Genomic DNA, 24,648 nt, shown 5'->3' with positions numbered 1-24,648 from the left:
TGCGAATATATTAGTGTCACATTGGAATTGCTCGTGACTCCCGTGCAGATTGTTTCTAGCCCGTATGTATTGACGATAGGTGGGAGAAGCCCTTGGCATACCCATTCGCATGCCTCCCATCCCCCTGTATTTTAGCTTGTAGTCGCTCGAATGCACTCTTTGCAGCTTTTAATAACGAGAGTAACGGTCGCAGGCAGTCTCTTGTCTGCTCGCATGCAGTGATATTAAATTCAGAAATTAATTCAATCTTCCTTTTTGATATATTAATATAATCTTAAGAGTTCACTTTGCACAGCATCCAATTTTTATTCTGCAACATTGTTCATAAAAGCAAAGATATTGCAATTTCTCAGGTATGATACTGGTTAGGGAAAATATTATTAAATATTAATATATCCTAAGCTTCCTGACTCTCAACTTTACCAATTCCCACTGGCAGACATATTGTGACAGTGCTGTAAGACATGCTGTATGATGCATTCTTTAATTACTAATGCGGAACCATTGTCTCGTACGTAATTAACGCATTTACCGGTTCTTAGGTATGGAGAAAGCCCAAGATAATATCTATTGTCATCAGTTGGAAATTGTGGATTGGAATCTCGAGTGATGAGTTGACTTGCATACTATGGCTACTCGATTGTATAAATATTTTCATACTGTATGTTATTTGGGACTTCATCTGATTTTATGGACATAAAAAGATAGTGTGAGTCTATTCGTTACCTTAATAAATTTCACTTCGAATTTTATTAATAACAGTTCAGTTTTTTAGTCGTGAAAAGGTAACGAAGTGACAGACGAAATAATATTTATTGAATTTTTTGTTAGTAATTTTGAGAAGTTGTCCAAATTCATGCAATACAAAAATAACTTTATTTGAAAGCATATGTTATTTATATATATTTGAGATATCAATGAAATGAATCATTATGTACTAACAAATATGACGTCACTTGAAATTTACGAAAATGTATTTTTAAAATATTTTTACTATAATACGAGATTGAAGATAATTTGGTAGACGATTTCACATTCGAGCTACTTATAATACAAATGTCAATGATACTTGACTAAAAAATGCAGGAAACGTTAATTTTATAAAATAGCGTATTATTTCGCGATAATTGGCATAGATTAAGATTGGTATCTTTCTACGCTTGACTAATTTTAACATGTTATATCTTTTTGTTACCCAGTAAATTATATTTCATTCAAGTCCTTACTACGATTTATGTATTTAAAATAATGCTTAATAATGTTTTAAATATATATCCACCTATAGTAAGGTTTCATCTGCATTATAAGTAGCATTATGTTATCATATATTATCTGTGGTAGTCTTATGTATTTAAAACTAGCTGATCCCGCAACATTGTATCAGTGCGTCGTACTTTTTGAAATAAAACTAGTTTATAACTGTTTTGTTTATAAACTGATTGGAATAAAACGTAAATAACTAAATTTTAACGTAAACAACTCAATTTTATGTGAAGCCACATTATATTAGTGTAAGACGCGCCCAATTAGTGAAGCCGTTTCTGATTTTAACGTTCAGATAGATGCGTACATATAAAATTTGTAACAATCTTAGTTTTGGGTCCTTTAATATAGTCCTCGATAGAGTCCCCCGGTAATAGTAATTCTCGCATCTTTAATGTACTTAATGTGCAGACAGCAATCACTTACATTTTTATTATAGAGGAGATCATCGACCGAGCTCTCATGGGCATCTGAAATACCATATTAGATGGATTATAATGCAATTTGGTCTTTATAACCCGTTGATAAAAATATACTTACTAGTTCGTTAATACTACGCCCTCAGCGCGAGAATCCCATTAAACTCGGTACGTTGTACAAAGCAAATCCTATTATGTTTCGTGTAAAGACTGGCTTCTAATCTTCACAGACGCAACATCAATCTATTTTATATATTTATTTAGTTTAGTTTAGTTGTGGGGACTGTCCGTTCATTTTGGTTCATTAAATTTTGTTCAGTGACATCAATTTAACAGCACTTACTAGTGGTCACTGTATTCATCCTACACGTGAGTATTGCTCTTCATCTTCTTTCTTAATAATTCTTCTCGTTTTAACCTAGCGTTAGATTTTACTTAATATAAGTGTCTGTTATAGGCTTACAAGAATGAAGATATTTATTTTGTTGTAATTTTCAATGACGTTTTACTACTTTTTGAGAGACATCTGATTTTTAGGGCATAACGTTTCTACGTACACCTAAGCTTCCGAGCCATTAAACACCCCACAGGTTAATTAAACAAAGAGATTAAATTACAGATAAATATACATATATTCAACCAAACTGTACTTTGCATTAATTTCGTTGTCATAATCTGACCTAGAAAGACTTGTTAAATTGTCTAAATGTTAATGATAATGTTTAAAAATTGTACATATATTATTTGCAATAGATTCTTAAATAAGAATTTCCATTTTTTAACTTCAATTATCTTATGATCTACTTCATGTCTTAATTCCTATTAGTTTATATGATACAATTATATTTAACAATAATTTTGTATTATAATCAATAGAATGGTGACACCCAAAAACAGTCAAGTTCACGGATTAACCTTAAAAAAATAATTAATGTAAAGAAAAATCATTAATGTGCAAATATTTAATTTCGAGTGCCAGCAAAAGTCATCATTTTATTGGGACCAAACATTTGAATTTATTCGTGGTTTGCATGTTATTTGTTTGCATGTAGCTCCGTAACACGAGTGCATAAATTCATTAGTCCCGGTACCGAGCGGTAGCAAGTCACGCAACTGTTGTCTCCGTGAAAGCGGACGGTTCATCTGCGCGGGCGCATCGTGCCGCATTGCGCCGTTGCCGTGTCCACCTCGAGCCTGCTAATGTCATACTAACCATTATTAAATTCTGTTTATACATGCTTATCTTACTATAATATTATAAACGTGGAAGTTTGTGAGTATGGATGGATGTTTGTTAGTGTTTCACGCAAAACTTAAAAACGGACTTTGATAAAACTTACTACAGTACGATAAAACAACGGTAATATAGCTTATACATCAGAATAGCACATAGGCTATAATTTAAATAGATATTATATAAATTCGGCGAAATATAATGATAATTGTCATGTAAGCGTGACGCAGAAGTTGCGCGGGTTACGTTGTCTACCATATATTTTCTTCATTTTGTTAACTTACTTACCTAAGTACACTACAAACACTCTTTTTCATTCTGTTGTTTGTCATGGCTCATCTATTATCGATGACGTATATAATTGATACACCAACTGGTTGATAGCAAACTAAGTATAAAACTATTTTCTAAAATGTCTAGTTGTCTATTCTACATAATATAAAGATCTGAAAGTGTCACACCCTTACTATATATAACCGAGCGAGCTCGTACGTGGTTTCGATGTCGACGATATGAGAAATTAATTATAATGAACCCGTTTCTCGGAGATGCACACTAGACTCCACTACAGTAGCGCTCTAATGGCGGGTTTAGCTCGTTTAGTTGCGTGTTCCGCTTCATATCCAAGTACGGAGACTGATTGAATTGCTACTAGATTCGCGTTTAATTTGGCTTGATGCTTCGTAAATTTGATGCCCTCGCAGTCTATTGACGTAACCGACAACGCGTAGGGAATGTAAGTGCGTTATGTTTATCAAAAAAGAATCCGAGAATGAAAACAATGGTCGGTGTTTGTCACCACTTACGCATTCCTTAATGATAATATTTTGCTCGCTGACAAAACTGAACGCTGTGGATATCAATCCTATTTCCTGTAGTATTTACTTGCAAGTGTTATAGTTATTTGTGTTTGACGTTCCAATAGGTTCTCTAATGTTTAGTTCCGCGTGGCATTTATATGCTTTGTTCCTGTTGTTACGTTGTATGGTGTATCTCTTCTATTGTTGTTTAGACAACCCGACTGGGTCTATTTACATTCTAGTTTTGAAATATCTTTTGTTCCAACAACGATAGGAATAAATTTAGAACTATTTGGAAGTAGAAATTATCTGTATTAAATTAAATTTAATATATCAGCCAGTTAGTCAGATTCAGACAGAAAAAATGTTTAGTAAATTTGGTGAGTATTGTTGTATAAATGTTTAGTCAACTTGGTGGTACAAAAAAAGTTGTTTTGATAAGATTACAAATAAACTTAAAGATTTTACCAAGATACGTAATCTTTTTTATCGTTAAAATATTTCTTGTCTGCAGAGACTACGAATGTTATGATTAAAGTAAACCATTAATTTGTATTAAAGACGCTTATATTGTAATCAAGTAACGTGTGGCCTAGTAATTTTTCGACGACAGGAAGATGTCTATATAGTTTAATACGGGCGCGACGCTTGTGCCTCTATAAAACTTGATATAAACTATCTACCAATGCGTTTTAACTGCCCATAAAACAACCACTGAGCCCTAATTGTTGGACGTCTTGCTTCCCTTTCTGGAGGGCTTCTTTTTGCTTCATGAGCAGAATTTTTACGAGTTCAATACTCATAAAATTCAACGCTCAGTTTAAATGCACTTAGAACTATCGGCCATGTCTAATTTAACTGTGAACACAGTGCCGGTTACTGCCCATTCTTGGCCACTACTGCATATTCTTGGCCATTAACAAGCTTTTAGCCATCCTCAGCGTTTGTAAGTTGATCAACCAACTTCAAAATTAAAGATGATGATTATAATTTTTTTGCTTTTATATATTGGACTTTTTTAGAATTTCTAATCTAATTTGGAGGATTATTTTTGCAATTTACAGTTTATTCCCATGTAGGTTGTCACTAATTTGATAGTTACCAGTTTCTGCTCATTGCATTTTGATACACACGATGTTACTTTTATTTAGTGGATTGTATAAATTTAATAGTACTTAAACATGGAGTATATAATTTTCTCATAGATTTGTATAACACATATTTCTATTAATAATTAATTACGTTTCAATCATAAGCTTGACCATTATATACGTACTTTATAATGAATATTTTAGTCTACATACTCGTCGAACAGTAACAGCATAACTTTTTATAAAATAAAATAAATTCGTGAAACTCAACTTTAAACCAGAATATTAATTATTTTACATTCGTATTAAACAGAACCTGAATCCGTATTGTACATTTCAACAATATGAAATTTCCGCTCGAGCCTTTTTTCCGACGTTTTCATGGAAACTATAACAAGCTGTCTGCGGCCGTACAGGCAGCAAAAAATCACCCGAAAATATTGTATTGTTTTTCCAAACATTGGTAACTCTAAATATACAGGTTTCATAATAAAAAATGCATTGAATGCAAAAATATTAATTAATTTTTCATGTTATGGAAGCACGTAGATAGGTAGATTTGTTTTTTTTTTATTTTGTAAAATGTAATCTTGTATTGGTAAATAGCATGTGTAAAATGTGTTATTTGCACAAAGGAAACATTTGAATGTGGTATTCATGGAGACATTCAGTGGGCAATCAAACTGTAAATATAATTAATCCTTTTTAATGGTTACATGACATTAAACCAGAGCCCTGTGTAGTGTATACGTAGTGTGCAGGTATTATGTTTATTTATTTTTATTTCTCAGGGATTTAATAGAATATTAACGTTTCTATCTTATCTACACTGAGTATGGTTCTAATTAGATGATAAACATTCTGCCAGTTACTGATGTAAGTTTATACAATAAGGTACGAGTGCATGTCATCCTTTCAGTTTATTTTTAATTCTTTATCAGTAATTTGGATTTATTTTAAAATATACCAATGAAATTAAAATCTTAGGTAGGTTTTACTGTGTGTTTGTAGATACAAATTATTATATATTAGTATTTGTATTTGATAATATATGTATGTACGATAGCTAAGCCTTAAGTGAATTTTTAAAATAAAGCCGGTATGTAAGAATGAACTTAAAACACTAATGAATTAATGAATGAATATTACAAACAAATAACTACATAAATGGAAAAATCTAATTCTCTTTATAATGTTAGAATAGGTATATATATACACACGTCATAAGTTTGCCAGAAACCAATATGTCGGCTCACAGAGGTCTATTTATCATTGACTGGAATTAGACTGGTGAATCTCATCCGATTGAGTGCTGTACATACTAGTCCTGTATTACCTCTGTACGAGATTTGCCTTTGATATTGGCTTGATTGGCTGATTCATCTATCAACAATCACTTCTATAGGACTTAGGAAATTGAAATTTGGAACATAGCTTCATTTTCCTATGTAACCATTACCTGTATTTCGAAATTCATACGGGAACAAGTTATATCAGTTAGTTATTTCTATAGTTAACCTATCAAATATATGATAGGTTCTAGCTCGTTCAGTAGCTGTATAAATTATGTACATAAATAAGTAATAATAAAGTATTAATATACTTTCAACATTAGTACTTGGACGACAAAACTTCGCTTAGCATTTACGACATAGCGGTATATATGAACCTATATATTTCTAGAAAAATATTTCAATCGTTTTCCCAGTGCATACAGCACTGGGAAAATGATTGAAATATTTTAAGACTGAACTATTTTCTACGTATTATAGAAAAACTCGAAGGTAAAACGATTTCTAAGTATTTTCAATACAAAATTAATATTACTTTTGAAGTATAACGATAATACGAACTTGTATCTGTAGTCTGTAGTATAATGTAGTATGGATGTTACTCTTTCGAGTAAAAACTACTGAACTGGCTTTGATGAAACTTTACAGTAATATAGCTTATGCATCAGAATAACATATAGGCTATATTTTTATATTAAAATTTATATAATGAAATTTAATAGGGAATAGCTAATAAATAACTAATGTTATAAAGTATATTGTAAAGTTTTACAATTCTTCGTGTAATTAAGAATAACAGTGAAGTCAACGCAACTCTCTATTCTGTATGTATGAGTCAAAATGTATTTATGATCTATTTGATAGACCCCTTATTGAACCGGGATTACAAGTAAACTGCATGATTGGTTTGAGATGTTAATGCGACGGATATCACTTGGTTCCGATTGGTCGCCGACGCGTGAGGAATGCACGCTCCAACGACAGGAGAAACCGTCGTGTATTGCGGAATTCTCGCATCTCCAGCTTGTGTGTATGGTGCTCGGATGCCTACATTAATTATTGTAAATCAATCGGGAATTATCAAGCCACTTCTGAAAGAATTATGTGCTATTAAATCATCTTTTGACGGCCCCGGTGGTCTTGCGGTTTAGCACACCACCTTACTTCCGATGCGCAGGTTCGATAACTATGGTACAATCGTTTGTATTCGTGAATATGATTGTTTGTATCGGTCTGGATATTTATTGAATATATCATATATTCAAAAACATCCTTATCATATGATTTTACAAAAAAGTATTTATATAATTATCTAGTATCAATAATGCAGGCTCTGCTCAGCTTGGGACTAGATGGCACTGTATGAATTGACCTGAGTTATTAATATTGATATCTTTTTACTGTATATTTTATTACTTGTTACGGTTAATTGCTGTTCGTTAGTATTGATAAACTCAAAAAAGCTTCAACTGATTTGTATAATTTTGGGTTGTTGTCTTAGCTGTCATGATCATAGGTGAAAACCATAAGAAAAGAAGAAATACCCTAAAATCATGCGATAAAAATTAGTGTTATTACTAATTTTTATCGTATGATTCTTTCTTATGGGAATGGTTATTTCGGATCCATGAAATATATTGTAACAGATGATCAGCATCTACTTTTAATTTGATTTTTATGATTGCGTTTGTATTACAAAAGATTGCTTTTAGCAATAAGGCCGCCTTATTGTAACGATACATGTGTCTTTTGTTATATTGTTTGTGCTTCTTCTTTACTGTACGTTGCAAATAAAGTATATTCTATCTATCTATCTATCTATCTAGAATCTTGTTGTGGTTACTTAAAATATGTATCACTAATCCTCCTCTTTCCTAGGATTTATCAGATGCAAGTTCGGAAATGGATTATGAGTGAATACAAAATAGAAGTCAGATCAACGTGATCAAATAATGGACCGATGTTTGTGTGCTCTGCATGCAGACTAATAGCTTTTATAGCTGTCCGGATTAGCAATCAATAGAGCTTAATCCAGTGCCTATTTCACAATAATAATGGCCAACAAGCATAAATTGAAAAGAAATGGCTAAATTATACCTAACCTTTCAAATATCTCTCTCAAACTCAAATATCTAAGATCTAAATAAATTCTACAAGCAAACAAGACAATTTTACTAATGATGTTGTTTTTCTTTGAATTAATCCTAGTTTATTATATTATATTACACTTTCGGTTTCGTTAAACATATTCGACCTTCGCCGTGTCTATATTATTCGATATTGAATAAGATGGGAACACGAGCGCGATGTAATTAGTGAAGTTGTAATTGAAACTTACAAAACTAGGAATTATATGGAGTCTCACGCCAGTCTTATGAATGATTGGTCGTTGTCTAATGTATCAAGGACTGGTATCTAAATAATGTATGTGGCAACACCAATTGTGGTTATTGTCTACGATTTATATGATTACCATATTGAATTTGAGGCAATGTTAATTTTATTTATTTAACAAGAATTATAATATTTGAAATCTTCTAATCTATAATACAAATAATACTTTTACTAACGCTCCGAATGTTCAAGTCAGCGCGGCAACAATATAAGTATTTATGTTATCTCGTTTACATATTTTCTGACATAAATTATTCAAATTTGGTATCGTCTCATGTGTACTTAATTATAAAGATTAAGGACAGTCATAATAATGTAAGAAATTGTATAAATAATAAATATGAATACATGTAAATAGGTATGAAATTCTAATAATATAAAACAAGAAATTCTTGTAGGTATATTAACGACCTACCTCGTCTGCAGTCGTATAATTATATACATGTATTTTAAATATAAACCTACCAAATGAAATTCTCCAAACGATAGTGAAAATCAAAACAAAATCCATTGGTTTACAAGTAAGCCGAGTAACAGATAGACGAAACGACCACGACTTAAAATGATATATACATACTATGATATAAATTTTGACGTTTATTCCTAAATTGATACCGTTTTGCTTTCTTGTTTGTTAAATGTGAAACCTGTTAAACGCGATTTATAAAATTTCATTGAGCGAAGTTCTGTCGTGCAGGTTTTACTTACATAACTTAAGCAAATTCTTGTCATTATTTGACCTTAATACTCGGGATATCATTATTAGGAGTTATCTAACCCAAAATAAATTTGAAAATAAGGACATGTTCTTTTTAGAAATATATTAAGATCAAATAACGGTAAGGTAATAATTGTTAGAAGGCGGTTTTCGATTAACATGAAAACGCTCGATTAAATCAGTGAAATTGAATATTCATTGAGCACACTTTTTATACATTTATAGCCGAATTTGCGTTTTCGACGGGTTTAAGTCAACAAAATGTTTTTTTATACGACAGGAATGGTAAATAAACTGACGGCCCCTCTGATGGAAAGTGGTAGCGTAGACCGCAGACACAGACTGCGCTAAGGGATTTTATAAAAATGCACTGTGACAGCCTGCCATTGCATTGAGAGCTGAAGTGCTAAGCTTCTGTACTTACTAAGTTCACTGCTGTGTGACATTTTTCTCAACTCTTTAAATCAGAACACTGTATATTTGGTAGTAGAAGTATATGGACACATCTATTTGTTTTATTCTATTATATGCCAATTATTAACAGTTTTTATCCTTTTTAATTGAATTCTTATAAGGAAAATTATTTTAGAAAAACTTAAATTTCATAGCACTGAGATAATTCACTGATAGCTAAGAATTTCTATGTTGCGGTACAGTTTCTATGTTGATTATCGTATTGCCTTTTGCTTGTTACTGTGTATTTATTTATTAAAAATTTATTCAATAGAGCAACACACAAAGTTATTGTTGGTTTTTCTTGTGATGAGTTTGCCTTCCGAATGAGTGGTAGAATAAGAAATATAATTATTCAGGATTGGGTGTACTGAGTTTATTTGATTTAAGATTATTTCTATTTCTATTAGAGAAATATATTTCTGAAGTGTGAAGGAAAATAAATGCTTAATTATACTTATTTATTATGTGCTCTTTTATAAAATCTGTCTTAATAAGATAAAAATATCTGAAAAAAAAAACTTGAATTGAAATAAACAACTGCAAGTAAGGTAAGATGTGGTAATATTTTTTTTCTTATCAGGACAGATTTTATAAGTATACAGTGGAAATTTGATAGTATCAGCGATGAATTTGACTACGAAAACACTTTCTATTGCGTAAACCTACATACAGTACATTCAAGCAATGCAATATTACTCACAGTGCATACTAACTACTAAAAGTTGACAAGAATAAACATCTAATTTATTGTTCTGTAGGTACCTTTAGAATAGCGAGTAAATTTGTACTTGCAGAGTAGACATTCTTAAACGATTGTGATTCCGTCTGTTGTATAGGATAATGACGTTATTACATAAAACATTGATCCTGAGAAATAACAACATATGTATGTGAGTGTAACGTTTGAACATGTCACCATTCCTTTTCAGTAACTAAAGTTCTATATGACGACTAGGTATACAACTAAAAAAAGGAAGTTCAATATTATTAGGGTTTTATATTTGGATGTATGTAAAGGTACATGACGACCGAAAAAAGATGGTAGGTCCATCATTTTTCGGTCGTCATCGCTACATAAAATATTTAGCTTATTATAATTATTCGATGTGTTAAATATTTTATGTGTAAAAGGAGAGTAAGTACTGATATGACGGATGATAGGGATCAGAAGACGAAATAGAAAATGAAAATAACATAATGTACCGATCCCAAATAATTTTTCGCATAGTTATTTATATATTAATAATATTTATTGTTTTTTGGTGTATATTAAATAAAAAAATAAACATAATATAAGGAAAATGTTACTCATCGCTCTCTATTCATGGACGATAAAATCTATTATTACGGTTGTTTTTTCATTTTTACAGAATTTAATACAATATTTCATAGAAGCATTGTCTTTTAGTTAGAGTATTCACGCGCACTAATTTCAGGAACGGCTTAATGTTATGGATGCAATTTCCACTAATGAGTTATATATTCAGCTTCACATAATATGTAGGATTTATATTATTCTAGTATATTATTCTCTAGGTTTACAAATAAAAAAGATATGAACATTGTTATTCTGAGTAGCACTACGCAAGGGTATAAAGTAACTAGTCTTTAAATAAACAAGCTTACATTTTTTTTCTGCAAACATTCAATAGAAAATCCCATAATATAACACTGTACTCGGTCTGGTTAGCGTGGTAATGGTGAACAAATATGAACTTACATGAAGACACCCTCGTCAGTCTTTAAGACGTTAATAGCTGTCCAGTCTATTCTATTCTATGGTTTTTTTTTCATGTATATAGGCGATAGTTACCACTGCTTTATTATTATACTAGTAACCCGCATTGACTTGTATATGATCATAACTAAACTATGTCTATCTGGAATTAAATATCTTTCAGACAGTTATACAAATTCTCAAATCGTTGCAGCGGTTTTGGAGTACATTCTGCATAAAAAAACGGATATCTCTGTGATACTAGTATAGTTTTTTCTTCTTATATATAAACATGAAATAACTTTTATTAGTCACGCTAAAATTCGAAATTCGTTTTGCTAATTTTGGTTTTGAGATATTTGAACGCCAAGTAAATGGTGAGAAAATATGAAGATTTTCATAGAAAGCAGTAAAAACAAATTTATTTTCCGATACAAACTATTCGTACCTGTGAAACTGGAATTTATTTCGTAACTAAACTTTAAAAAGCCTTTGATGTACATATATTGAATTTTGAAGCGGAATGGAGTTTGCGGAATCAACTAGTATTTCAATATTGGATATTTTTTAATATTTTTTTGTCGTCTATATTGATATTTCATATTGAAACATGCATGAATACAAAAATTCGTTTTAACTCTGTTTTACTGCAAATCAAGTATTAATACGGGCGTAAAATGTTCTGTAACAGATCATTGTTGCAATCGAATGAATTTGGCAGGCTGACGATTCCATTGTTAGTTACATCGATTGATGTGTCATTTTAAAATGAACAGTATTTGTAGGGAGAGATTCGTCGTACCTTGCCGCAGCACAGTGTTTTAGCTACTACGTAACGTAATGAGTTTTAACGTATTTGTTCGTATCTAGTTAGAATTAAAAACAAGCTGACAGCCCACCTGATTCTAAAAGGCAACAGTCTCTTATGACAGCACCATGGACATCACATTATCATGTAACATCCGTGATACCTCTCTTTTGTTGCCATTGCAGTGGATATAATAGCTCTTAATCTGATTTTACAATCGAAATAAAACACAGAGTGCTTGTCGTTTAGACCAATTTAGACCAATGTATACGTGACTAACGTATACGACTTGTTGCTACCCTCCAAATATTTTTTTTTATCCTTATATTAACTTGTGACTTAATGTTTATTTGCAAATATTGTTTATTTAGTTTAAATTACCTATTCTATTCCGTGCTATTCTATGTTATATTTTTTTCTAACTACATCATAATAGATAGAAAATACTCAAGAGTGATTCATATAATCATACTCATCTAGAAATAGTCGTATTGTGTGAGCATCAAACTGCGGCCATCGGAAGGTAAGACAGTGTGACAAACTGCTTGACCACCACCGACGTTATGGATTCTATGCCATGAGCAGCTACTTAACGGGTCCTCAACACAATAGCGCTCGGGATATTGCGCTCCTGAGTGGATAACCTTACGAAACAAGTACTGGATTATGTAAAACTGTTTCTTGTTATTTATTTATTCAGGAGTAGTTTCTCACTTCGTCTTTGTCTGTGCGTTCATTACATGAAGTAAGAGCATTGTATTGACATAGTGTAGTTCTTCAATAGTGTTATTTTCAAACAGTGTGATATTTTCTACGGTGCAGTGGTTCCGGAGTGTACCTGCCTCAAATGAAAATCAGCTTTTTTTTACAGTATTAGTATAAATAGGTATTATAAATTTACTTTTACATTAGTAGCCTACTCGTCTTACTAAGACCTAACCTTTAAAAATGTATAAGTAGCGAGTAAATAATAAATACGAACAATCAATGTTTTATAATTAAATGTTTCAAAACATGTGTTAAACTGTCGACATGCTTGTATTATGAAATTTTCTGTCCTATAATACAATAAACGCGAACATTTATGATTGATTGAAAAAAGTGTTTCTAAAAGAATGTTATTTTTATAACAAATTCTTAAAGTACCGTTATAAACGTTAATATTATAACCTAATTTTATATTATGGCACTGGTCGGTGAATCAAGATTTTCTTCTTGTACGAAAGTATTGTTATTGTATATGCATTTGCAATTTATTAAATCCGCAATAAGATTTCATTTGGAGTCTCTTACACTTGAGATATTCAGTAAATATACCGTAGTAATTACTCTTGATTTATCATCACAGTTGGACTTATGACATAATTGTTACTTAACAACAAGAACACTAATTTTATATGTAAATGTAAAAATTTTTTTACACTTTTTATTCCACAATCTATTCTATCTATTAATCAATGTCCCTAAAAGTATTATATCTCCGCCTGTGAATACGTCTGAATTAATATCGACAAATAAGAATTATTAAAATATTTTATTAATATTTGTTTGTCTACGTTTACATCCGTAATGTCACATCCACATTCACAGAGCTACAAAATACTTAATTATCGACACCAAACCGTTTAACTACGCGTTTGTAGTCGTTAGCGATTGTTCAATGTGAAATTACTCGCTATTTCGTTTTCCTTTTGTTACATTTAGTTGTTGTGGACACGCTTTTTTGTATTCGTATTTAAAGTACGTTTTCTGCATGTCACATTTTATATTTATTACGAATTTAAATTCACAAATATAAGTAAACTGGTAATGTTTGTAACTTTGTCAGTTTTGTCTATATTAATAACAAATAACTAGTTATAGTCAATCAAAGATATAATCAAGTGATGTATTTTTTAAACGTTATTTTTTTTCTTATACGAGTGTAGTGCTTTCCAAGTTTACTCTCTTCTTAATAAAAATCTGTATTTTTGTTTCTCTCATATTATATATGAGATTTTCATAAACTAGAACTAGTAATAACAGCGTCATTTAGGTTAGAACTAAGTATAGTTTAATGTAACTTATAGACACCCTAAATATTATTCTAATTGTGATTTTTTTGCGACAAACAAACCATACGTCTAAATAATTATTATTAGTATAGGTTACGTTCACTGGTATTTGATATTACAAAGGTCTGTGATATTCACCCAGGATGATAGTAAATCGTGTAGTAAACGGATCAAAATATATATATCGCATGCAGTACTATATCAATAAAATACTATAGAATTGAGAACACTCTTCTATAAAAAAAATGAAATATAATATTTCTAACCTAAAATACAAAACATTTTATGTATAATATCTACTTTCTAATATACAACAACGCAAATTAAGGGGGCGCATACCGTAAGACGCGGGTCACGATTTGTCACAACTCACGATTAAAATCTGGTTTTTGTTGTACTACTAAATATTAAATTATGCGTTATGTTACTATTATCATTCTGTCGTCACAGATTTCATAGAAGTAATTTATTATATTTAAAAATATGTGAAAATGAAAACATACTGTTTCACATCGATTGAATACCCATTCAATATATTTATAAATAACTTATGTTTACGTTACGTAAGTGACGTTAAGACAATGCGATTTTCTTTTCCAAACAGTGCTACAGATATTTACAGAGATAATCATTACATTCAGGATCGCGCTATTGTCTCTTTGGTAGAAATTACCTATATGTTTATAGGTATTAATAAATATGTGTAGAAGCAGTGTTTGTTATCTCATATCGGACAGTCTATTTTTACTTTATAATACAGGACGTCAAATATTTTCCTACATTCCATAGAATGTCATTACGGAATATCTCTTCTTGTTTTAAACTTTACAGAGTAAAAATAATTTTGTAGTAATTGTGAAATATTTCGTACGCGTAGTTTATCATGTAGTTATTTATAATTTTGTAGTAAGTCGTATTGAGATGTGAAACGTATAAATTATATATGCTCCTATACGGTTCGATTTGTAGTACGCGTTGATTATACGTAGTGGGAATTGGCGTAAGTTTCACTATCCAAGCATAACATAACAGTAGGTGCGCGTACGCTCACTACTAGGTCACTCGACATTTAATCACCATCATTCGTAATAGCTTCCCATAATACCTTACGTGCTCAAAATATAACCGTTACTTAATTACTGCCTATTAGCGCTTACAGTGACAGTTCAGTGATATAAACAACGACAATCGACGGTGAACGGTGGACAGTAACGAGTGTCCGAATAACCGGTGAAATGAACATTTTTGTGCAAAATGCTCAAATATCATCGACGATCTCATAGGCATAAGTCCCCGGTGCAGTGTTTAAGATGGAGGTTGGTATTTCATATATTCAGAGACAATTAACAGGAATGACATCTAATTTATAATATTTCATAGGTGTGAGAAGTCTGATCGATGTGTGAATGTAGCAAGCAAGGAAGAAAGGTACAGCATGTTTATAGGTATATAATTCAACTTTCCTCGTTCTTCTTGTGACGAGAAAGATTTCCGAAAGAGCGGTAGATTAAAAAAAATGTTATGATTATACAAAAGTGCTTAAATTATCTTTATTTGAATAAATGATTTTCTATTCTATTCTACTTTCGTCCATTTAATACTTAGCTTAATTAAATTAGGACGTTATTTTGTATTGAAAAAGAAAAATATCTGAGATTTGCTTAATTCAATATTTTATAGTTCCATAGTCCACATTGTTATGTACTGTTTTTATTATTTTGTGTAAAAAGAAAAATATTGTACTTATAAATATTCATTTATGTCACTCGAGCATCATTTACATTTATATTAATGCTTTAGAGTGCCTTATTTCTAATCTTTATACAAGAAGTTTAATGTTTACGCTTGTCATAAAATATAATATATAACGTAAATTACATGCCTCGAATTTATATGGAAGTATATTTTTTTGTAATACACACACATACAATATCAGGGTATATTATAGTATAGATTATACTATCGAATACTGCCAGAAGTATATATGGAATAAATATATATGGAAGTAAATATATATATGTTGATAAATTTGCGTCCCTCCTATCATGTGAATATATTGTACAAATCTCCTGCGAAAAGCCACTGAATAAAATATCGTATTAAAAACATTGGGAGTGGCTAAATTGATTCAATTAATAGTCAATACCGAAGTCATGGGTAAATAAAATGTTTGGCAGTTCAATTATATGTCTCAATTTGAATGTACGAGGACGGCGTGTTTGTTTAGTAAGAACAGTACAGATTTGCTTTGATTATAACTAGGCACATTTCTTTTTCTTAAAGCTAAGTAAGGTAGGTTTTATAGGTTCAAGAAAGACTGGTCGTTATCGGGAAAGAATGCAGGATGACAAAGTATGTATATAATAATAATAAACTAAATTTTACTGCAAATTACATATTTTTACAGTGAAATTTTCCGATAAATTAATATACCTCGTCTTACTTTGTTATGGCATATCTTAAGATATTATAGTTCTAGCAGGTATAACAGGTATATAATACATGTAACGTGGTACGTCTATGGAATACACGTGCCAAAACTTGAGTACTTTGTCTTAATTATAGGAAACATGTATTTATACAGACATTTATGTATATGTGTACACTATATTTACTGTGATACAGCTAAATAAGGTATACACGACTAAGTCACGTGACTATTCGATTTTATTTGCCTATGACGTAGTGGGCCTGGCGAAAAGTTTTTCTTCTACCACAGTGGTGGTAATCAAGTATGCGGCCTATCTGATGGTAAACGGTTACCGTAGCCTATGAACGCCTGAAACACTAGAGGTGTCACGTGCACGTTGTCTACCCTTAAGTAACCTAAATATATTCTTGTTGAAATTCAAAATCCGTAGTCTCTAGAATACCTCAGAAGATAGTTAATTCCACAATTAGAGTAAGCGTGTGAGGAAATTACTTATTTAAAGTAAATGTTGTAATAATGTTGTTTCAGATCATCTGGCGACTCAGACGCTACAAGCACCGCTGCGGTAGAGACCACCTTGGAAAGGCTCCGCGGTACTCGCGGCGCCCTCGAGGAGCTCTGGTCGGACCGCGAGCGGAGACTTGAATTAACTCTCCAATTACGACATTTCGAAAGGGACGCTCTTGAGGTGTGTAATAATATTAAATAACATAAAAAAATCAATTAAGGTTCTTGTCAGTTCTTCTCAACTGAATCTGTGTATTGAACTGGACGGTAGGGTAAAAATTATAAATTTGACGTTCATAAGCGGCTAAAATGTCCTACATGAAGAAATTATTTTTGATTAGATTTGATTTGAATAATAATCCTGGACAGTTCATTACAGTAGTAATTCTAATATATAATAATAACAATTTATGTTACTTGTCACTGAACGCGGCTTAATAAACTTTGACGATACACTGATACAAGTATAGAGATTCCCTATATTTTATTATAAATGGAGTAAGTCGCAGATAGGAACTAGAGATAGATAATCTAGAGCAGATAAAACAATTAAATGCCTTTATTATGTAACGCGGATCGAGGCATTATTCCCAAGATACATAACTACACAAGTCACATTTCTTTTCATAAATTGACCACTACAGGTATTACTAGCCTATGTTTTATCTTATTACAATAAAATTGTGTATGTACTTCCAGGTATCTTCACGTCTGGAGTTGTGGGGTGACGAATTACAGCGAACTGAACCTCCTCGTGATCCTCAACAAGCGGAACAGGCACTTGCTGCTCACAATGAAAGTGTGGCTAGGATGCAACATGCTACCTATCAGGTTAATACATCTTTATATGTCAGGCGGGAGTTGGCTTTCTGCCGCTCTGTAAGTCCTTCCGCGGGATTAAAGTCGCACATCTGCACTCACCCCTATCGTCCGATGAAGATGTAAAAGCTAGTTGCGGCCAACAGCTTTAGAGTAGTCCGAAAAAAACATTTATGTAAATAAAATTGAAGTGTTTGTAATTTCAAATTAACAGTTTTTCAGTTTGAAATATATACGGTTCTTACATCTAAAAATTCTATTTGCGTTTGCTAATTTCTGAAACCTGGCTCTTTCATGGGACTTTCATTTGCAGATAGCTAATGTTATATGGAGTAACATAGAATAGAAAGTTATTTAGATTGGTTTTCAGGAGGAACCGCGTGAATGTTAACCTGACATGCTACATTGCTACCTATGGGGTCATCAGATGGATGACCCCATAGGTAGAGGTACATTACTGGCAATTCCATTCCCCTCTCATTCTTAATATTTACAGAGTTCAGAGCACGTATAACAATCTCATCTACGAGTACAATTAACCCTAAAACTTTTATAGATATTCTATATTATATTGTAATATTTTAGGATTGGCAACAAATAAGCCATGTTGTGGTAATTTGTCTGTAATGCTTAGTAGACAACATTTTGTTTGTCTTACTAGTATTACCTTGAAGTTTCTATGTAATTGTTTCTCATATACTCCCACGGGTATACTTTGACAACGTATTATACGAATTATTTGTTTATATAGGGGACATTTTGCACTTACCATTAGGTAGTTTGCCCATTTGCGATTCTAGATATATAAAAAATGACCACAACGCAGAGGCCATTTCCCTATACATAAAATTAATTAATCTGATATATAAATTGAATTCAAACAAGGCAAGGCAAAGAATGTGTAATAGTAATAAACGATCCATGCATACAACATGACAGATCTAGGTGTGTATTTATTGTAATAGAACTATTTCCATTACAGTAATTGTTTAAAATGCTTTGCATTTCCACTGCGTTATTTAAAGACAATTAATTAACAAAGTATTTAATTCTTTTATTTAGCTTTTGTTTTGAAATTGTATACATTATGTACATAGAACAACCAGACCAATAGAAAAGGACATACTCATAAGTACAAATGTTTATATTATGCGGGGATATTCCCTCCGTTATTTATGCATAACGAACAATCCGCCGGAGTTTTGTGGCAGTAAAAATGTTGTATGCGTCCTAACTTTTCGAAAATAAAATGTACTCTATCTCTAATTACTTTAAGTATTTTTGAGTTTCTATTTAATTAATAAAATCACATTTTCATTCAATAAAATCATGATTTCACTTGGAGAAAAACACACACTGAAAAATTTAATAGAAATAACAATAATAATATTTAATTAATTAAAACAATTTGTAAATAACACTGTGTTAACGGTATGGAATTTGAATGTAAAAATATTGTGTGTAGTGTCAGCTAGCGGCTCGAATCAAAATATACCCTGAAAAAATATTTTATACCATTGGGTAACGATCTTGCAGCTTACCTGATGCTAAGTGATTACCGCCGCCCATGAACAAGAAGAAATTGCAATTGCGTTCCGGCCTTTTAAGAAGGAATAATCTTTTTTCTTCATTGTTTAAATATCATATTGGCTCACAAAAACCAGTGCTGTAATGTTAGTGTAAATAATATTACTCTAATACTGAAGTTCTCTGTAAGCAAATATGTTAATGTCCAATTAAATTTGTTCCCCAGGTGGTAAAGCAAGGTCAGGAGTTGGCAGCAGCGATCGCAGAGGCATCTGATGTTATGGCGTCTGCTGGAGCTGACGGACCTGAAGCGGCACCTCTAGACGCTCAATCGAGGGTGCAGCTTCTACTGGAGTTTCTACACGACAGGCAATTAGATCTTGAAGAGCTGGCTGAAGAAAGACGCGCTCGGTTCGAACAGTGCGTCCAGCTAGGTGTGTGTTAAATTTTTAGTCAATTTAATATTGATTTCATAAAAAAAAGGCCTATCTATTAATGACATCACTCGTTGAGAGGAATGTACGGTCATGTGAAAAATGAAAATAATTTTATGCAAAAAATGTGGTCATATTTTAAATTATTATTGTTCTCACACATTTTGTCATTTCTGACATATAACAGACAATTGTCAATTTTGGGTATTATTATCATCATTATATGTATGGTTTATACCTTAACAGCGCAAGCCTTGTTTATTAAGCAAAGGATCCCGTTATTCTTTATTATTATAATTAATTAACTTAACTATTCATATAAAATTTAACGGCTTCGATAGTCTAGCGATTTTCACACCGCCTTATTTATGGTCGAGGCGAAAGCCAGCATGCTCAGAATCAGTTCCAAAGAATGATATCCAGGCATTTCTTTAACCCATTACTTCCCAAGCATCGATGCAATAGGATTAAGGTCTTAAGACATTAAAAAAAAGTTATAATATGTATTAAAATGACGTAAATATGTATTACTACCAAAAAACATATTTTAATAGAAAAAATATTTTAAAATACAAATTTCATTAGTAGCTATAGAATAAATACATAGTTTGTTGAAAAATAAAATTAAATGTAAAAATAGGACAGTGGGAAGGAATGGGTTAAAGACAATTTAAGACTCGATAATGAGGGTAAAGAGGGTGACCCCAGAATAGGGTCATATTCTGTGAATATCTGAAGACAACATGGTGTACAACTTTGTACAATATTACAATATAAATATCTGGAAGAAACGAATGGAACTATACACTAACTCACTATTACGAAATATGCGGAGTAAAATATATAGGCTTAGGAAAATGCGCCTCAATATTTCAGGCAGACACTTACGCCTGAATAAGATGCTTGGGAGTAATTCCAAGCCTTAACTATATCCACCAGAATTTATACATCTATTCGGACAGTCCAGCGGCTTTCTAGCACTTCACTCATACGAAATACGATCTAAACTCATTAGAAACTGTATCTTGCTACTAAACGAAGAAGCAGAAAAAAAATTATACTAAGTTGGATCCCAGGGCACTAAAACATTGAACGCAATGAAAAGGCTGACCAACTGGGAAAGTTAGGAGCAAAAACTGCCTAACAGGGCCCTGAGTCCTACTGCGGTGTGCCGCGTTGCCTAAAACTGTTACATCTCAAAATAATAACCAAGGAGGAAGCACTGAATCAGTGGCAGAATATGCCAGGATTAGCACATTCCAAAGCCCTAATAGTCTCGGGCTAGTCGAATCGGTACTCAAATAAACTGGTATTGAGTAAAAACTAATTACGTACCATTACAAGGGCTATACTGGACGCTGCAAATTGAATAAAGACATGGCAGAAATAGGCCTCAACTTAACAACAATGCAGATTTTGCCAAGGAAAAGAAGCACGCCACTACACATCCTATGTGGTTATAGCCCACTCACGCATAAATAAAATAACTCCTGTGTAAAGTATACACTATATCCTGAGGAGCCAACAACCATCACTCCTAAGAATATGCTTCAATTCTTGTCCCTGACGGATCTAGATAGTGAATTTTGAAAAAAAGGGCGAGCACAGTAGATATATGCAGTTCGCAGTGCTAAAACCAAAACCGTTAATAAAAAAACAAGTACTTATGGTCGCGAGTGAGATTCCTCGCAGGTACAAAAATTTTTATTCATGAGTATGATTGTTTGTGTCGGTCTGGGTATTTTCGTAGTATGTTATGTATGTATTTACCCATAAAATATCTATGTATTTATATTACTTTGCTGGTATCCATAACCAATACTCCATCTTGTTCCAAGATCTGCTTAGCTTGGAAGTTATTAATAGAAAATTCCGTGAATATTATTATTTTATGACTCCCGATTCCCAAATCGAGTCTCTAAATTTTGTCTACATTAATAATAACAATAACCCTGGACAATTAAATCAGCGCCATATAGTTCCACGGTAAGCAGAGTTTGTGTTGTGGATTCTAGAGAACTAATATAAATATTTAGATTAGATTAGATAGATTTTTTATATATAATATACATAGAAAACACCCATACCGATGCAAACAATCACACTTACGGTACGGTACAAACATTTGTATTCAACAAATGTGTGTACCGTACCGGAATCGAACCTGCGATCATCGGAAGAAAAGTGGTGTCCACCTGCTAGAACCACCGAGGCCGTCAACATTAAATACTATTTCAGTAAAGTTCCTACTTAAGTACGAATATCTTAAAGTACTCTATTAAATTTGTAAGTAGATGTACGTGGGGAACTCTCTGTGGATGATATAATTATTTTATAGTACAAATATAATTTTTAATTTAATTTACAAATATAAGTTTTTATTTATATTATTAATAGACATTTTCTAATGAATCACGAACGCATAGCATCTTACGCGTGTGCAATTATTGTGGAGATTTCTATTTAGTTTTATAATAAAACATAGGACAAGTTTCTCGCTAAGAAGATCGCTTTTTGTAAGTGAAAAAAATATCGGTTGCAAAATGTTTTTAGATTTTGTATTGCTAACAATAATTAAATCCTTCTACTTTATTATACTAGTTTTAAAATTACAGTAGACATTGAAAATGAAAACATTTAATAAATCATGTACCAATCAAGCACAATCGGAAATAGCTTCGAAATGAACTGTATTCTTTGTTTATAGGACAATTTCAAAAAGATGCAGCACAAGTAGTGAGTTGGATTCGTAATGGCGAAGCGATGCTGGCCGCCTCATTCTCGATCCCTGGCACCCTTGCGGAGGCCGAACAGCTGAAGAGAGAACACGACCAGTTCCAAGTGGCGGTAGAAAAGACACACGCTAGCGCCGTGCAAGTCAAGTACAGGGCTGATGCATTGAGGGCCGCTAACCATTATGATCCACACACTATCAGGTAAGATCCTCTATTTGAAATCTGACATATAAGAGAAACATTGATTATTAAAATTGTTTGAATTCATTTCTTCATTTTATGTAATAGATTCTAATAATCAAAAAGATATTATTAATTAAAATTGGAATAGAAAAACATCGACACTACAAGCAAAACAAAGATATGGTAATGTCTGCATATTATTTTTGTAGATTCTGGGATTTTTGATTCGTGATATAAACAAAATTAGGAAAAAAAATGTCCAACTAAGTTATTTACGCGTTTTATTTATTAACTAATTCTAATATAAAAGATTCGCTGAAGTAATTAAATTATTATATATTATTCTACTGGTACATTATTCAATGAAATTCATCCTATAGTTTAAATAATAAAATTTTAAAATTAATCTCTTAATATTCAGAGAAATATCGGAAGAGGTGACTGAACGCTGGCAACGCCTAGTCACTTGTGCGGAAGAGCGTCACAAGCTAGTGACTGCATCTCTCAACTTCTATAAGACAGCAGAACAAGTGTGCTCAGTACTCGACTCTTTGGAGCGTGAATATCGCAGAGACGAAGACTGGTGTGGGTCAGCCGCTGCACCACCGACGGATGAACCTACTCAGGCTATGAACATCGCAGACAAAGCCGCACAGGTTAGTATTTTTTTGTTTCTAAGTTTGAGCGCATTAGACCCAACCTTACCTGATGTTAGGTGATGATACTGTAAGCTATTACATGCATACTGGAATAGTGCCTATTCACTCTTAACTTGAAAGGTCCAATGTTGTTAGAGACAGGAAATACAGACGCTGGGATAGAGTTACACTCCTTAGCTGTATCATATTGTCAGTTATGTTAAAGTGATGATATAGTAGTATGTATAAGTAAAGTGGTGATATTGTATCATCAATTTTAACATAACCATGGCCCGCTGCAAAAAAATGTTGAATGCTTGTATTGAAATGTTGTAATCATACCATTCTGCTCAGGAGGCAACTGTAGTACATTGGCCATCATATATTTAACTTAATGCATCTTGAACCTTGTAGTATATAATAACAATATTGTTAAAATTTCAATTTTAAACAGGTGGCAGCTTTGATTGTCAAACATGGAGAACAAAAGGAGGCATTTTTAAAAGCATGCACGCTTGCACGTCGCACCGCGGAAACTTTCCTCAAGTACGCGGCTCGATCGGCTCAAGTACATGGGCAAACCCCTGCCGCTAGTAAAGCGCATCATGAACAAACTCGTGCTATATTGGACACTTTACTGGCACAGGAGAACAAGGTGAGACTTTAGAGAATGCTTAGATATTGATGTTAAGTGATAGAGCACGCAGTAATGGGCCAGCTAGTTTCAGGAAAAAGCATATCTCCTCAGAATATCTGAAGACGTTAAGTGCTGTCCAGTTTCCCATGGTGAGTCCAGGTTTTGGGCACCCAGCTTCCTCCTATCCCTTTCTTAATTTCATCCATTATGCACCCCTTCATAAAAGGTCGGCAACTCATCTCTAATTACCCGGAAGTAGCGGGTGCTCATTAGCGTCTGTATTATATATTATTTTGTAAAATAATTTTTTTGGTTTCTGTACATCTTTATACATAAAAATTAAGTGTCACTTTGTTTGCCGCTATGGACTTGCTCATTGTTTGCCCGACTTGCAAGATAGGATAGCTTATATCTCAATTTATAGTAGCAATATTATTTTATTGCAAATTATTTGTCTTATTATTAGCCATAGCAACGCGTGACCGGGTTTG

General features: G+C 32.4%; 1 protein-coding gene across 1 annotated transcript in view; it reads left to right on the top strand.

Annotated features, from left to right (window-relative positions):
• The window catches only part of LOC131853086 (kalirin), a 221,870-nt gene that overhangs the window by 44,166 nt on the left and 153,056 nt on the right, over nt 1-24,648 (top strand). The window contains exons 15-20 of the mRNA XM_059203902.1: nt 17,206-17,365; nt 17,884-18,015; nt 19,757-19,964; nt 22,672-22,900; nt 23,304-23,538; nt 23,975-24,175. Coding sequence (XP_059059885.1) covers nt 17,206-17,365; nt 17,884-18,015; nt 19,757-19,964; nt 22,672-22,900; nt 23,304-23,538; nt 23,975-24,175 — 1,165 coding nt within the window. The remainder of the gene's footprint in view (nt 1-17,205; nt 17,366-17,883; nt 18,016-19,756; nt 19,965-22,671; nt 22,901-23,303; nt 23,539-23,974; nt 24,176-24,648) is intronic.

Source organism: Achroia grisella, unplaced genomic scaffold (genome assembly GCF_030625045.1).
Source record: "Achroia grisella isolate CSIRO2021 unplaced genomic scaffold, CSIRO_AGI_Agris_v1 utg874, whole genome shotgun sequence".
Lineage (NCBI taxonomy): Eukaryota > Metazoa > Arthropoda > Insecta > Lepidoptera > Pyralidae > Achroia > Achroia grisella.
Note: the sequence above shows the minus strand (reverse complement) of the source record. Positions and strands in the feature narration are given on the sequence as shown.